The sequence below is a fragment of the Pelodiscus sinensis genome, unplaced genomic scaffold (genome assembly GCF_049634645.1).
Source record: "Pelodiscus sinensis isolate JC-2024 unplaced genomic scaffold, ASM4963464v1 ctg44, whole genome shotgun sequence".
Lineage (NCBI taxonomy): Eukaryota > Metazoa > Chordata > Testudines > Trionychidae > Pelodiscus > Pelodiscus sinensis.
In genome coordinates this window covers 801,767-816,349 of record NW_027465914.1, presented here as the reverse complement: position 1 = coordinate 816,349, position 14,583 = coordinate 801,767, and the positions used below count along the sequence as shown (strand labels likewise).

General features: G+C 41.9%; 2 protein-coding genes across 2 annotated transcripts in view; both read right to left on the bottom strand.

Moving 5' to 3' along the window:
- LOC142824860 (maestro heat-like repeat-containing protein family member 2B) overlaps positions 1 to 8,916 on the bottom strand; it is a 37,124-nt gene extending 28,208 nt beyond the window's left edge. Inside the window, exons 1-5 of the mRNA XM_075916649.1 lie at positions 8,507 to 8,916; positions 7,912 to 8,047; positions 7,647 to 7,742; positions 6,693 to 6,797; positions 1,404 to 1,527 (exon numbers count right to left, since the gene is read on the bottom strand). Coding sequence (XP_075772764.1) covers positions 1,404 to 1,527; positions 6,693 to 6,797; positions 7,647 to 7,742; positions 7,912 to 8,047; positions 8,507 to 8,529 — 484 coding nt within the window. The 5' untranslated portion in view covers positions 8,530 to 8,916. The remainder of the gene's footprint in view (positions 1 to 1,403; positions 1,528 to 6,692; positions 6,798 to 7,646; positions 7,743 to 7,911; positions 8,048 to 8,506) is intronic.
- Positions 8,917 to 8,988: 72 nt separating this feature from the next.
- On the bottom strand, positions 8,989 to 14,240 carry LOC142824850 (maestro heat-like repeat-containing protein family member 2B). Its single transcript, XM_075916638.1, has 5 exons — positions 12,787 to 14,240; positions 12,330 to 12,449; positions 11,946 to 12,068; positions 10,634 to 10,786; positions 8,989 to 9,123 (listed from the first exon to the last, which is right to left on the bottom strand). The coding sequence occupies exons 1-5, from the start codon at positions 13,000 to 13,002 to the stop codon at positions 8,989 to 8,991; spliced, it is 747 nt and encodes a 248-aa protein (XP_075772753.1). The 5' UTR covers positions 13,003 to 14,240.
- Between the last annotated feature and the right edge of the window lie 343 nt (positions 14,241 to 14,583).

Here is a 14,583-nt window from a genome sequence, read left to right as displayed (position 1 = left end):
GAGAAAAGGAGAAAAAGTATGGCAACATTTAATAAAACTGAACCTCTGATCCATAGATAATCATACAGGCGGATCTATGGGGGTATGTTATTACCAGCTGTGTGTGAAATTTTGGCCCCACTAAAGCCAATGACGAAATTCTTGTTGACTTTAATGGAGTTAGAATTTTACCATCAGGCTATGTGTGGACTATATCCCTTTTTCGGAAAAGGGATGTAAATTAGACGTATCGCAATTGCTAATGAAGTGGGGATTTAAATCTCCCCCACTTCATTAGCATAAAAATGGCTGCAGCTTTTTTCGGCACGGAGCTTTGCTGGAGAAAAGCGCCAGTCTAGATGCTGATCTTGTGGAAAATTAAGCCTTTCCCGAAAGATCCCTTATCCCTCCGAAAAAGGGATGTAGTCTAGACGTAGCCCCTATGTCTGAAAGTTAACAGTAATGGCATATGATTCATTGTGATTCATACAGGATTAAACAGGCACTGTATTCTGTGTGGAGCATCTTTCTCTGTATATCTGGTTTCAGTAGCCACTCTGCTCTCAATATTTAAATCTAATCTCTTAGTCAAGCACAACTCATGTAGATTGTTCTGAGGTTCTGATTTGGAGGAGAATCCCTCTACTGAACTCTCATTGTAAAAGAGATGGGGCTGACCAAAAGCTTAGGTAGGAAACCCAGGCTCTTCGCTCACTTCTAAATCATGAACTGTCTCTTTAAGGGAAAGCTGTCCTGCTCTGTCATCTCCCTCTCCCCACCCCACTCTGCAGAGGGGGGGACATATGGGCATATGGCAGGGGAGAGAGTGTGTGTGAGACAATGTGTGTGTGTGTGTGTGTGAGAGAGAGAGAGAGAGAGAGAGAGAGAGAGAGGGACATGCTGGCTGCCAGAGAAATCTTAGAAACAGTGCACTGCCTCTTTAGATAGGCACTCCGTTACTCACCATACTTCAGACTGGAGCAGCACTATTGTATGTGTCCCTCTCCCCAAACTCTGCTCTGCAGAGATGATGACAGGGGCAAAGGGGTCACCCTGACTTCTGCACGCCTCCCTGCTCACCTCCCCTCCACACACCACTAGCAGCAGATAGGATGGAGCAAGGTCGGAGAGGGGCAGCTGAACACATGCTGCTGGCATGCTTGCTAATCAGCTGAGCGCTCCAGACAGAAATTCTGGGGAGAAGGGCAGATCTGGCCTGTGTGCTATATTTTGCCCACCCTCTAATATTTGCAGATTATTTATTATTTGTGCAGTTCTCTTCCAGCAATGTACTTACAAGGCCCCAATCATTCTGTTATATAAGTGTCGCTAACAAGACAGAAAGAATTACAGATGGAAAAAAGGGTCATTACAACAATGAAAGAAAGTGAAGGGTTACTTACACCTGCTCATGGTCTCCTCACCTTGTATATTGAGAATACAGTTGATACAGTCAACCACCCACTGACGCGATGAGGTAATTGAAGCACAGGTATATGGTGCTAATAGCCCAATCAGATATCCAAAGTGATCAAAAGTTTCCTGAGGCTAATTAAAAAAGAATGAAGAATGAAAGTTCTCCGGCTATACTGGACATTATTTGCCTTCCTTATTGTGAACTCCATTACTGTACCTGGGTACGGCACATTGGAAAACATAATCCTTGTTGTACATGCAAATTGATGGGGTCTAAATTAGCTGTAGCACTCAAGAAAAATCTCAGAGTCATTGTGGATAGTCCTCTAAAAACATCTGTTCAACACGCAGCTGCAGTTAAAAATGCTAATGGTATGTTAGGAACCACTAGGAAAAGGGATGAATAATAAATATGATAAATAATAATAAATTAGCAATAGGGATATATTACCGACCACCTGACCAGGACAGCGATACTGACATTGAAATGCTGAGGGAGATTAGAGAGGCTACCAAAATAAAGAACTCTATAATAATGGGGGACTTTAATTACCCCCATATTGACTGGATACATGTCACCTCAGGAAGAGAAGCGGAGATAAAATTTCTCAATGGCTTAAATGACTGCTTCTTGGAGCAGCTGGTGCAGGAACCCACAAGGGGAGAGGCAATTCTCGATTTAGTCCTGAGTGGAGTGCAGGATCAGGTCCAGGATATAACCGTTACCGGACCGCTTGGGAATAGTGACCATAATATAATAACATTCAACATTCCTGTGGTGGGAAGAACACCTCAGCAGTCCAGCACCCTGGCATTTAATTTCAAAAAGGGGAATTACACCAAAAATGAGGAGGTTAGTTAAACAGAAATTAAAAGGCACAGTGACTAGAGCAAAGTCCCTGAAAGCTACATGGAAACTTTTTAAAGACACCATAACAGGGGCCCAACTTAAATGTATACCCCAAATTAAAAAACATAGCAAGAGACCTAAAAAAGAGTCACCGTGGCTTAACCACCATGTAAAAGAAGCAGTGAGGGACAAAAAGGTATCTTTTCAGAAGTGGAAGTCCAATCCTAGTGAGATAAATAGAAAGGAACATAAACACTGTCAAATCAAGTGTAAAAATGTAATAAGAAAAGCAAAAAAAGATTTTGAGGAACAGCTAGCCAAAAACTCAAAAAGAAATAACAAAATGTTTTTTTAAGTACATTAGAAGCAGGAAGCCTGCTAAAAAACCTGAGGGTCCCTTAGATGATTGAGCTATAAAAGGAGCAATCAAGGACTATAAAGCCATTGCTGAGAAACTAAATGATTTCTTTGCTTCAGTCTTCACGGCTGAGGACGTTGGGGAGATTCCTGAATCTGCACCGTCCTTTGTGGGTGATGAATCTGAGGAACTGTCCCGGATTGAAGTGTCTTTAGAGGAGGTTTTGGAACAAATAGAAAAACTTAATGTTAACAAATCTCCGGGACCGGATGGCATTCATCCAAGGGTTCTAAAAGAACTCAAATGGGAAATTGGTGAGCTATTATCTGTAGTTTGTAACCTATCCTTTAAATCGGCTTCCGTACCTAATGACTGGAAGGTAGCTAACGTGACACCAATATTTAAAAAGGGCTCTAGAGGCGATCCTGACAATTACAGACCGGTAAGTCTAACTTCAGTATCGGGCAAATTAGTAGAAACAATAGTAAAGAATAAAATTGTGAAGCATGTAGAAGAGCATAATTTATTGGACAAAAGTCAACATGGTTTCTGTAAAAGGAAATCCTGTCTTACTAATCTGTTAGAGTTCTTTGAAGGGGTTAACAAACATGCAGACAAGGGGGATCCAGTAGTTATAGTATACTTGGATTTTCAGAAAGCCTTTGACAAGGTCCCTCACCAAAGGCTCTTGTGTAAATTACATGGCCATGGGATAAGAGGGAAGGTCCTTTCTTGGATTGAGAACTGGTTAAAAGACAGGAAACAAAGGGTAGGAATAAATGGTAAATTTTCAGATTGGAGAGGGGTAACTAGTGGTGTACCCCAAGGGTCAGTCCTGGGACCAATCCTTTTCAACTTATTCATAAATTATCTGGAGAAAGGGGTAAGCAGTGAGGTGGTAAAGTTTGCAGATGATACAAAACTGTTTAGGATAGTCAAGACAGAAGCAGACTGTGAGGGACTCCAAAAAGATCTCACCAAACTGAGTGATTGGGCAACAAAATGGCAAATGAAATTTAATGTGGATAAATGTAAAGTAATGCACATCGGGAAAAATAACCCCAACTATACGTACAGTATGATGGGGGCTAATTTGGCTACGACAAATCAGGAAAGGGATCTTGGAGTTATTATGGACAGTTCTCTGAAAACTTCCACGCAGTGTGCAGCGGCGGTCAAAAAGGCAAATAGGATGCTGGGAATTATTAAGAAAGGGATAGAAAATAAGACCCAGAATATCTTATTACCCCTGTATAAAACTATGGTACGCCCACATCTTGAATACTGTGTACAGATGTGGTCTCTTCACCTCAAAAAAGATATTTTGGCCTTTGAAAGGGTTCAGAAAAGGGCAACTAAAATGATTAGGGGTTTGGAACGGGTCCCATATGAGGAGAGGTTAAAGCGACTGGGACTTTTCAGTTTAGAAAAGAGGAGACTGAGGGGGGATATGATAGAGGTCTATAAAATCAAGAGTGGTGTGGAGAGGGCTGATAAAGAAAAGTTATTTATTAGTTCCCATAATAGAAGAACTAGAGGACACCAAATGAAATTAATGGGTAGCAGGTTTAAAACTAATAAAAGAAAGTTCTTCTTCACACAGCGTGTAGTCAACCTGTGGAACTCCTTGCCAGATCAGGCTGTGAAGGCTAGGACTATAATAGAGTTTAAAGAGAAGCTAGATAATTTCATGGAGGCTAGGTGCATGAAAGGCTATTAGCCAAGGGATAAAATGGTGTCCTTGGCCTCTGTTTGTCAGAGGCTGGAGAGGGATGGCAGGAGACAAATCGCTTGATCATTGTCTTCGGTCCAGCCTCTCTGGGGCACCTGGTGCTGGCCACTGTCGGTAGTCAGGATACTGGGCTAGATGGACCTTTGGTCTGACCCAGTACGGCCGTTTTTATGTTTTTATGTTCTTATGTTCTTATGTTCTTATCATGCCACTGTTTCAAATCCATGGTACACCCACACCTTGAATACTGCAAGCAATTGTAGTCCTACAACTTAAATAAAGTTAGGTTATAATTGGAAAAAGTTCAGAGAAAAGCAACAAAAATGATATGGGATATGGGACAACTCATACAAGGAGAAGTTAAAAGGACTGGGACCATTCATCTTAGAAAAGAGATGCTTACAGGGGGGTATGATAGAGCCATATAAGATGATCAGAGATGCATGATATGGGTGTCCCTATATCTCTGACTGCCTGGGGCTGGGACTGGACAACAGGGGAGAGATCACTCAACAATTGCCTTGTTCTGTTTGTTCCCTCTGATGCATATAACACCCACCACTGTCAGAAGACAGGATACATGAACCATTTGTCTGGGGGATCCAGAATGGCCATTCATGTTTTATGTTCTTATCTGATTAAATAGAAATAGAAATTCAACTTTAACAGCCTGAGAGTATAAGAATGCATCTATGACACTGACACAGCCAACCTATGTGTGACCCACAATAACTTAACAAGCGGCACTGCAATTGTATCAAGACAAGTCACTTATATGTTATTTCAAAGGGTGTGTCTAGACTACTGAGTTTTGTCGACAAAAGTGGACTTTTGTCGACACAACTATACCTGCATCTACACTACCGCTGAGTTCTGTCGACATAACGTCGACAGAACTCAGCAGTTTTGTCGACGCTGGTAAACCTCATTTTACGAGGCATAACACCTTCTGTCGACAGATTTCTGTCGACAGAAGGTGTTATTGCATGTAGGGTTGTGTCTAGACTACAGGGTTTTGTTGACAAAGCAGCTTGCTTTGTCAACAGAACTGAATGTGTCCAGACCCTCTTTGTCGACAGAAGTTTTGTCGACAGATACTGTCGACAAAACTTCTGTCGACAAAACCCTGTAGTCTAGACGAACCCAAAGAAAAGTCCTAGACTAGCGATCACCAACATCATGCATTTTGGTAATAGATATGAAAGGTAGATGTTATGTATTATTGTCTGTATTTATATCTTGCTAGAAGTTTAACATAACCAAATTAGCTTGTAGATTCCAATTCCTTTTCATGTCTTAATTGCCTTAATGATATGTAACTGTCTTCAGTTAACCTTAAGATCAAAGATATAAGACAGTACAAGAAAATATTTTTTACATTGCCTTCAGCTTAACTATCTGTGTTGTAATGGAAGACCACGATCGGCTAATTACCTTATGTGAATGACTATCACCCATTTACCAGTGTATGCATAGGAAATAGAAAATTAACTTCAAAACAAAGCACGACAGGAGATCTGCATGACCTATTCTTTCTCAGGGAGAGATCCTGCTTCGACAATTTCTGTGAGGAGGCTTGCCAACCGGCTAGAATAACTATAAAAGACAAGTTATGGGACTGATCTTCTCTCTCCAGTCTGCTTAAACTTTGAACAGGGGACGTGTAAGCCATAGGACATAGATCTTCCAAATAATTATTTGGAATAGTCTGGGAAATGCATGGAAAAACTAACAGCCTTTGCATCTAAACTGATTCTGGATGTTGACCGGTTAGCATGATTCCAGAGAGACTTTTACAAGCCAGCCGTTTATTCCACCATGGTTGTGATCCTGAACTATGAAAAGTGAAAGTCATTTTAACAAATATCTATCACTTAACCATTTGTAACTCTCTTCTTTTTCCTTTTAACAACAAATCTGATATTCGGTTATTAAGGATTGGCTGATATTTAGGGAAGACCTGTGATTCATATTAACCTAAGGATAAGTGTCTAGTCCTTTGTGATTGGTGATTATATTAGACTTAGTTGTCTAGATGGGAACCAAGGTCTGGAATGCCTAAAGGGTACTATTGTTTGGTATTTTGTTAACCAGAGTAGAAGCTCTTTTCTTACTGGTTTGGTGAATCTAATTATAAAATCACTCGTCTGGGGAACTGCCTGCCCTGTTTCTTATAGTCTGGCCTGAGTGCTGTCACAGCACTCTTATGGAAACCTTTCTCTTATGGAAGCAGAGGGATCTTAGTCACTTTGAGGCCCCAGCTGCAGGCCTAGTAGAATTTCTCATGCATTCACGTTGAATGTCAGATTTGATTTAAGTGGGGAAGTCAGCTCAAGGAAGAGTAGAACTATACTCACTGTGCTATTAACTATCTCCTGATAGGCAGTTAGCAGCCAGACACTGGCCTGCAAGGCCCTTCCTCTCTCCCACTCCTTCTCTGAACTGAGCCAGGTCTCTAGTAGCTGTTGGCAAAGCAGGAGAATGGACAAAGTTAGTACCAGAAAATCCCTCCCAAACGTTTCTTTTAAATAGGTTTGATTGTCACTAAAATCCCTCTCCAAAGCATTTAACTTCCATATAGCAAAAGATTTATATGTCTCCAAAAAGAGACCCTTGTATATACAAGTCCCAGGGACCAGATTCACCTCTGGTGTACATAACTCCATCAAAGCCAAAGGAGTTACATGAGAGATGAGTCTGGCTCTGTGTATGTGAGGGCTTCTGTAGACTGTCTGATGGCAGCTGTCTAGCACATTGCATGCAGTTTGGGGTCCGGTGCTGTGTTCTCTTTCCTGGACAGCTTCTCCCATGCTGAGTGGCAAATGACAGAGAGGAGCAGAGAAGTCTCCCCAGCCCAGCTCCTTTTATAACTTTATTTTCATACCAACGTTGCACCTAACTCCCCTCCCCTCAGCTCTTCAAACTATTCTGTTTATGTCTGAAGAGCAGGAAGTCTTTGGTGAATGAGTTTCCATACACAGAGCTTAACTCAATACTAATTCATTCCTTTTACAAGAGGTGATCAGTTCTCACTGGTCCTCTTGAATTTGGTTACTGCACTGATGATTTTCTTTCCTGTCCATGTAGTGTTAACTATACTGGAAAAACTAGATCTCAGTCCACCACTGGCATAAAATGGAACAGCTCCCATGGATTTCAATGGGACACATTCCCACTTACTTCAGGAAAAAATTGATGCTTTCTCCCTAAAATTCACCCGCTGCGGAAAATTCCTCCACAACAGAAGCTTGAGCATCATCCCTGCTATAACACAAGAAACAATTATCACCCTGGTCCTATGGGCTACTCACATGAAACATTTCCTGGAACCAGTCTGGGGTTGGTTCTTCCTCAAGCAGGATCTTCATTAGCTCACTAAGGGCTTCGAAGGAGCACTCATACATCAACTGAAACCAGAAGAGAAGGAGTGAGGCTCAACACCAGATAATTTCTGCAGGAGGTGGAGGTGAAGTTAGCCATGACTTTGCAGGGAGGCCATGTGTGGCTGCTATCACCCAGTGCTTGCTGGGCAGAGATCTCAGTGGAGTCTGCCAGAGGGGAATTGGTGTCATATACCTCTATGTGCAGAGTATCCTCTAGTTTCTTGCCTTCCTCTTTCATCTTCTCCAAGGGAGGAAGGGGAAATACACTTTTAAAACACAGATCAAGGATCTCACGGTTTTCCTCCAGGGTCAGAGATGGTTTGAGTTTGCTGTCAGAAGACAGAAAGAGAAGTCACGTGTTAGATTCAATACCATAGCCAAGTAAAACATGGGTTAAATGAATAAAGATTATCCCAATCTAGAACCCCAAATGCAAACAGCCCTTCACTTTGCAGCTGTGCACCTCTTTGTACCTCTGTTAATTATTTGCTCATCTAGAAGTAAAGCTAAAACTTCAATTCCCTTTTTAGAGGAATCCACCAGCTTCCTTCCCCCTGCCAGCTAGCCAGACACCTCCATCCCCACCTGAACTCTTCTCCGTAGTATGGCATGCCCCACAACCTCCACTCTTGTGCCTTTCAAGCACAAATCTCCAAACAGACATGACGCATTCAAACCCTCAAAACAAAAACACCATGTGAGCATCAGCCTGCTCCCAACCCGACACTCATGAATTAACAAATGAGAAGACATCACAGTGCCAAGAAATATGGCATAGAATATCCTACCACAGCTGTCCAATCGCAAACATTGCCTCGTAACGAACTGGAGACACCAGGGAATCCAATGGTTCCTTTTTAATGAAGTCCTGAAATGCATGAACAGAGACATAAAAATAGGAAGTGGGTTTGAAAGGCAGAGAAGCCTCCCCCTCACCTTCTGAAACAGGGCTTTATGCCAGACCTGTAAGAAACAGACACTGTTTCAGTGGCTCTCTGCCTCAGAAATGGACCGTAGAGACATCTGCTATACACAGGTCAGCAAGCTGTATCCTGGCAACTCATCAGACACTATCCATTCCTTCCAGTTACAGCCCACAATATGCCAGCATCCCGGCCAAGCACAGTGGACCCAGCATTCTGGGTGCCAGGCAGGTAAATCATGACACTGCAGTAGTATAGCTACAGCCAATGGAAAGAATAACATCTACCCGGACAATCAGTCTCATTACATAATAACAAAATCCCTGGTAGCTCAGGCTTCAAAGTTCCTAATCACTCACCATCATGTAATCAAGGAGCTCAAGTTTGTAAGAGAATTCAAATGCCTGGGAGTCTCCAGTCTTCAAAACTGCACAGCTAATCTCTGTTGCATTCTGGATGAGGGTTGATTTCAGGTCCATGTCCTACATTTCCAGGAAAAACAAGAGGATGTGGGTGAGAAACTGAGAGAATCAGATTCCAGAAGAGTAGAAATTAGATCTAGTCTCAGGAGAAGTGTCTGCAGACCCCAGAAGACAGAGAACCCCAGCTCTACACCCATCTGAGAAAAAGAAAAGGCCCAGGTTGATCAAGTAAACCCAGGTCCATTTACACAGAGTAGTCATGACTCCTGCTTGATGTGGGAGGGAAAACAAATTTTATGCAATTTAAACAAGAAACTTGTGCATAGTAAATGCACAAGATACGAGGGCAGATTATTTAGAATTTAACTTGTTCGCAACATTGATCCCCAACACCTGAAAAACAAAATGTAAAACCGCTACTAGCAATTTCTATTGTGCCACATTATGCACATTCTACAAATATCCTGGTTAATGAACATGAAGTAGAGAGATATCACTATTACTGACTCTTCCAAAAAAGCAGGAAATGTGCCCAGTCTGGGTGTGTTGCAGTGGACAATAGCAGGGGCCATAGTTCTTAATATTTGTATTTGTGAACTACTGGAAAATGTCAACTTGGTTCATTTGTGATCAACTTTTTTTGACAATGAGAGTCTCAGTTAGGCTAAGTCTAGACTGCAAAGTCTGAAAAAGATATGCAAAGTATGAATCTTTCTCTGCTTTTCTTTCAAAAAAGGCTTTTTCGAAATTTGGAAAAACCTGCTCTTTCAAGCCATCCCTTCCTTCCTCATAAATCAAGGTTTACAGGGATGGTGAAAGAACGCATCCACTTTTCCAAAAAGTGGATGCGGTATTGCTTTTCTGGGATACCTCTGGGATCCCGGAAAAGTACTGCAGCCTAGACATAGCCTTAGACAGAGTAGAATGGAATGGCAAAGTGATGTGGAGAGATTAGAACTATGCACTGAGACCAGAATCAGGGCTGGCAAGTGGACAGCCATATATCTAAGGAGCAGAAATAATGAGCAGGCAGACAAATAGGAAGACAGATATGGGGAAAGGGAAGTAGATAGTCCAAGAAACAGTGATAGCAAATAAACTAAATACAAGCACTATTCCAAAAAGTCCCTTAACCCTCGTGGAACAAGGTTTACAGGGATGTTGGGATAGTGAGCCCGTTAGATTTCAAAATAACAGGCGCACTCAAAAGATGCGGAATAGCTATTTCGGGATACTTCTGATACCCTGAAATAGGTTCACAGTGTAAACATAGCCTTAGAGTGTTATACTGCACAGCCTGAGTGTGACTGCATCTGAAATACTAACTGTGACCTAGAGAATTTCAGAAGAACACAGAAAAACTAGAGAAAATACAAACAACAGCAACAAATAAGATATTTGTTACAGCTCACACTCCATCCATGAAGGTTTTAGATTTGATGCACATGACAAACAGTTGTTCAAAGGAGATTTTTAGAAAAATAAGCCCTCTCTTAGTAAACTCAGGTCCAGTGGAGGCACTGATCTAACTTCAGAGTAATATCCCCAACACTTATGCAAAAACTCTTACTTGGCAACCGGTTCTATAATGGTGTAGGATGTTCTCTGTGATGTCTGCCTCCACCCGAGACAGAAGTTGCTCTTTTGGAGCATGCATAGCCACTTTGCTGTATGTCAGCATCAGCGTGCTGCGGGTCTTGGCTCTTTTCCCATGATGGTAGTCCTGGACAATTGGAAATGTCACAAGAGACAATTACTTCTGATTCATTTTGCCTTGAAATTCTGATCTGTTGCTGACTGAGGAATTGCTTTTGGCAGCGATAATAGCTTGTACTTGAAAAATGTATTTAAGCCAAACCATAACTGCGTGAGGCACAGAGGTATTGGTGTCTCAAACATACTGATTGGATAATTCTGACACAGAGAGCCCAAAGTTTTGACCCTACCCCAGTGACATAAATGGGAGATTTGTCATTGACACTGATAGGCACAGAATTAGGTGCTAAATGATATGCCTAGATCTGCACAGTGAGTAAACAGCAAATCTGGCAATGGTGGCCAAGAGACCTAATATGCTGTTTTATCCTCTGGATAAATGGTTCTCAACCAAAGGTACGCAGAAGTTTTCGAGGAGGACAGATCAGATCATTTCGATATTTGCCTAGTTTTAGAGCAGGCTACCTAAAAAGCACTAGCAAAGTTACAAACTAAAATTTCATACACACAATGACCTATTTACACTGCTCTATATACTGCACATTGAAATGTAAGGAACATATTTATATTTAAATTAATTTATTTATGAAATGGCGTATGGCATATGAAAATGGGAAATTAAGCAATTTTTCAGTAATAGTGTGTTGTGACACTTTTTTGTATTTTTATGCCTGATTTTCTAAGAAAGAAGGTTTAAAATGAGGTGAAACTTGGGGCACACTAGACAACTCAGATTTCTAAAATGGGTATATTAGTGTGGAAAGTTTTAGAACCGCTGCTCTAGAGCACAGGGTCCATAACAGTTGTCCAGAGAGCAGGTTGGTTAGTCACATGTTGCTTGCAACACCTCCTCCTTTACAGCTACTAACCTGGATTGAAAAAACAGCTACAAATACATTCAACACTTTTCCATATAATTAACTGGTATAGTTCCTACACACTGTGCATAGGAGAGGCATTCAAGCCATGAAACATCAGATGCTAAAAATCAGTTGAGAGAGCCACGGATCCAGATTGTGCTCCTCTCTGCTTAAATGTAAGCATCACACAGAGCACATCCATTGGGGGACAGGGTTAGCTGACCAATGAGACTCTACCGGGGGCAGGAGATACTGTCTCTAGTTTAGAGGGAGAGGAAGTTTGAGAGAACCCCCTGGCTCCTTTACCTTCAGGTGACCAATAAACCCAGAAATCGTAAGTTTATCCATTGCTGCCCCAAACTCCTGCAGTGTGTTCAAGATGAGGTCCAAGTGGCTCTCGGCAGAGAATGAAAGGATGGAAATGACTCCCTGTTACTCAAGAAAAATATTGGTTAGTGAATCTGACCAGGTGCCCAATAGACCCCCACAAGTCAATTCCTTTCACCCAAAGTAGTGTAAAGTGCCAATTAGGCCTGAGACCTATGGGAGGGGGGAGCAAAGGGTGAGTGAAATAGCAACAAAGAGGACATGAAGCAAAATGGCATCTGTCCCAGGACAACTGAGAGCTGAGTTGCCCAGGGGACATTCAGAGGGTACATGATAAGGTAGGGAGAGGGACAGGGTCCTTACCAGTCTATCAGGGGCTTCCATGTAATCTGTTTTCTTCAGAAACTTCTGAATCTGTGATTTAATATGGACCGGGTCCTGACAAACTGCCAAGCAAATTCCTAGTGCCTTATACAGGAAACACTGAAAGAAAGAGGCCAGCATTGAGATATCAAGAACACCACATGCTTGTCAGTATAGAACCAACCCAGCAACACACACTGACACAGGAAAAAACAACCGAGCCAAGACCAAGCACCCCTGCTGCAGACACATCCCATCATCTTCCACCACCCAGTTAGGGAACAATTCAGTACCAATAGCTGCTCCAAGCAAATGCCAGCAGGGGAAGAGCAGGGAACAAGCAAACACAAATTTTATACACAAAAAAACCAATGAAGCAGAGAGAAGTCTCATGCAGCCCTCCAACAAGAATTCCAAGAGCAATTAACTAGAAACTAAACCTTAACAGAGAACAAACCTTCTCTTTGGAGGGGCTGGCATAGCCGGCCATCTGCTGGCTCAACTCAGAGCTTAGCTGGCTGCTCCAGGCATTGTCATTTATCTGCTCCAGAGATGTTCTGAGGAACTGTGTGTAAAACAAGAGCTGGTTTATTGAAAGAATTTTTGGTTGGGGCTTGAGAGTTTTTTCCCTTCCTTGTTCTCTGTTGTAACCATTCCAATATTCAGGTGTCATAGAAAGATTATTTCCCTATTGAGAACTATGAGCATTGACAACCCAGACTTCCTCTGCCGGTTGTTCTTTAACCTTTGCCTTATGATTCTGCTCAGTCCCCAAACTCAGATGCACAGCAAATTGGAGAATGAGATCTGACCATTGATTTTATAGCAGACAGAGGATAGGTCTAGTGAACTTTGATCAATGGGCCATCATTAACAAAGAGCCAAGCACCTTCTCTGAAGTGCTACAGACTCTTCATAACACTTTCTGCGGGTATGCAGGGTTGTGAGGTATCTCACTACCACCTGCCCTTGGCATGAGGAAGCATTCTCTATGCCTGCCAGGTGTCAGCTCCTGACTCTGCCAGACACAGGAAATGCAAGCACACCCTTCTCACCCGGACCCAGCTTTGCTGTCCTGCAGATAAGCAATAGGCATGCTTCAATCATCACACCCTCTACATATTCCCAGAAGGTCCAGCCCCTGTTCCACTGGACACTCCCAGAATTCACAGGTTTACTACTTACCACCTTACTATTTTCACCTCAGCATCACTGATCCATTTAACACACCGCTCTTAGGTGCATATACAGTGAAAATAAGTAGAGTTTCATTCACAAAGAATGGAAATTTGAGAAGCAGCAAGCAGAATTAATGGAAACAAAGATTACGTAAAAGTAAAATCACCACACACTTCCTAAAGGTTAAACTTAGATAACCAAACATTCCTCTGTCTCACAAAGGATAGCTCTCCCAGCTTGAAGCACCCAGACCAAATGTGATCCTCCTAAGTCAAGCAAGTTGGCAGCTTATTCCCTAGATGAAGGATAACTGGTACAGGATACCTCTGGACCTCCCAAAATAGTTTCAAGCATCTCACTAGTAAACAGGTATCCCCTATTGTTTGGTTTTCTTGGATAGAGTCGCCTCTGGAGACTTTGCAATCACTTAATTAGAATTTTCTCAGTCAATTAACATCCATTGTGAATAATTACTCAGTCTACATACAGCCAGACAAAGTTGCTTTTCACCTTCTGGTGACCAGCCTCAACTCATAGACCTCAAAAGCATAAATTTTCAGTATACATCCAGAAGTAGTATTCCCTCTAAGGCTACGTCTAGACTGCAAGCCTCTTTCGAAAGAGAACATCTAGACTGCAACCACTTATTTCAAAAAAGCGAGCCGTTTTTTTGAAAGAGAGCACCCAGGCAATCTGGATGCTCTCTTTCGAAAAAGCTCCATTTGCATTCAATAAAGCCTTTTTTCGAAAAAGCCCCATTTGCATTCAATAACACCTCTTTTCAAAAAAAGGCTTTATTCCTTTTAAAATGAGGTTTACCACGGTCGAAAAAACGGCTGCATTCTTTCAATTTAATTTCAAAAGAATGCAGTGGCAGTCTATATGCAGAGGAAGTTTTTCAAAAAAAAGGCCACTTTTTTCGAAAAAACCCGGTAGTCTAGACACACCCTGAGATTTCCGATCCATGAACGGAATGAGTTTTGTCTTGTGCGCTGCTGTGGCACCTACCAGTTATTAACATACATATATATACTGTATATATATATGCAGTCTTTTTCTTTCTTCAGACTGCCAT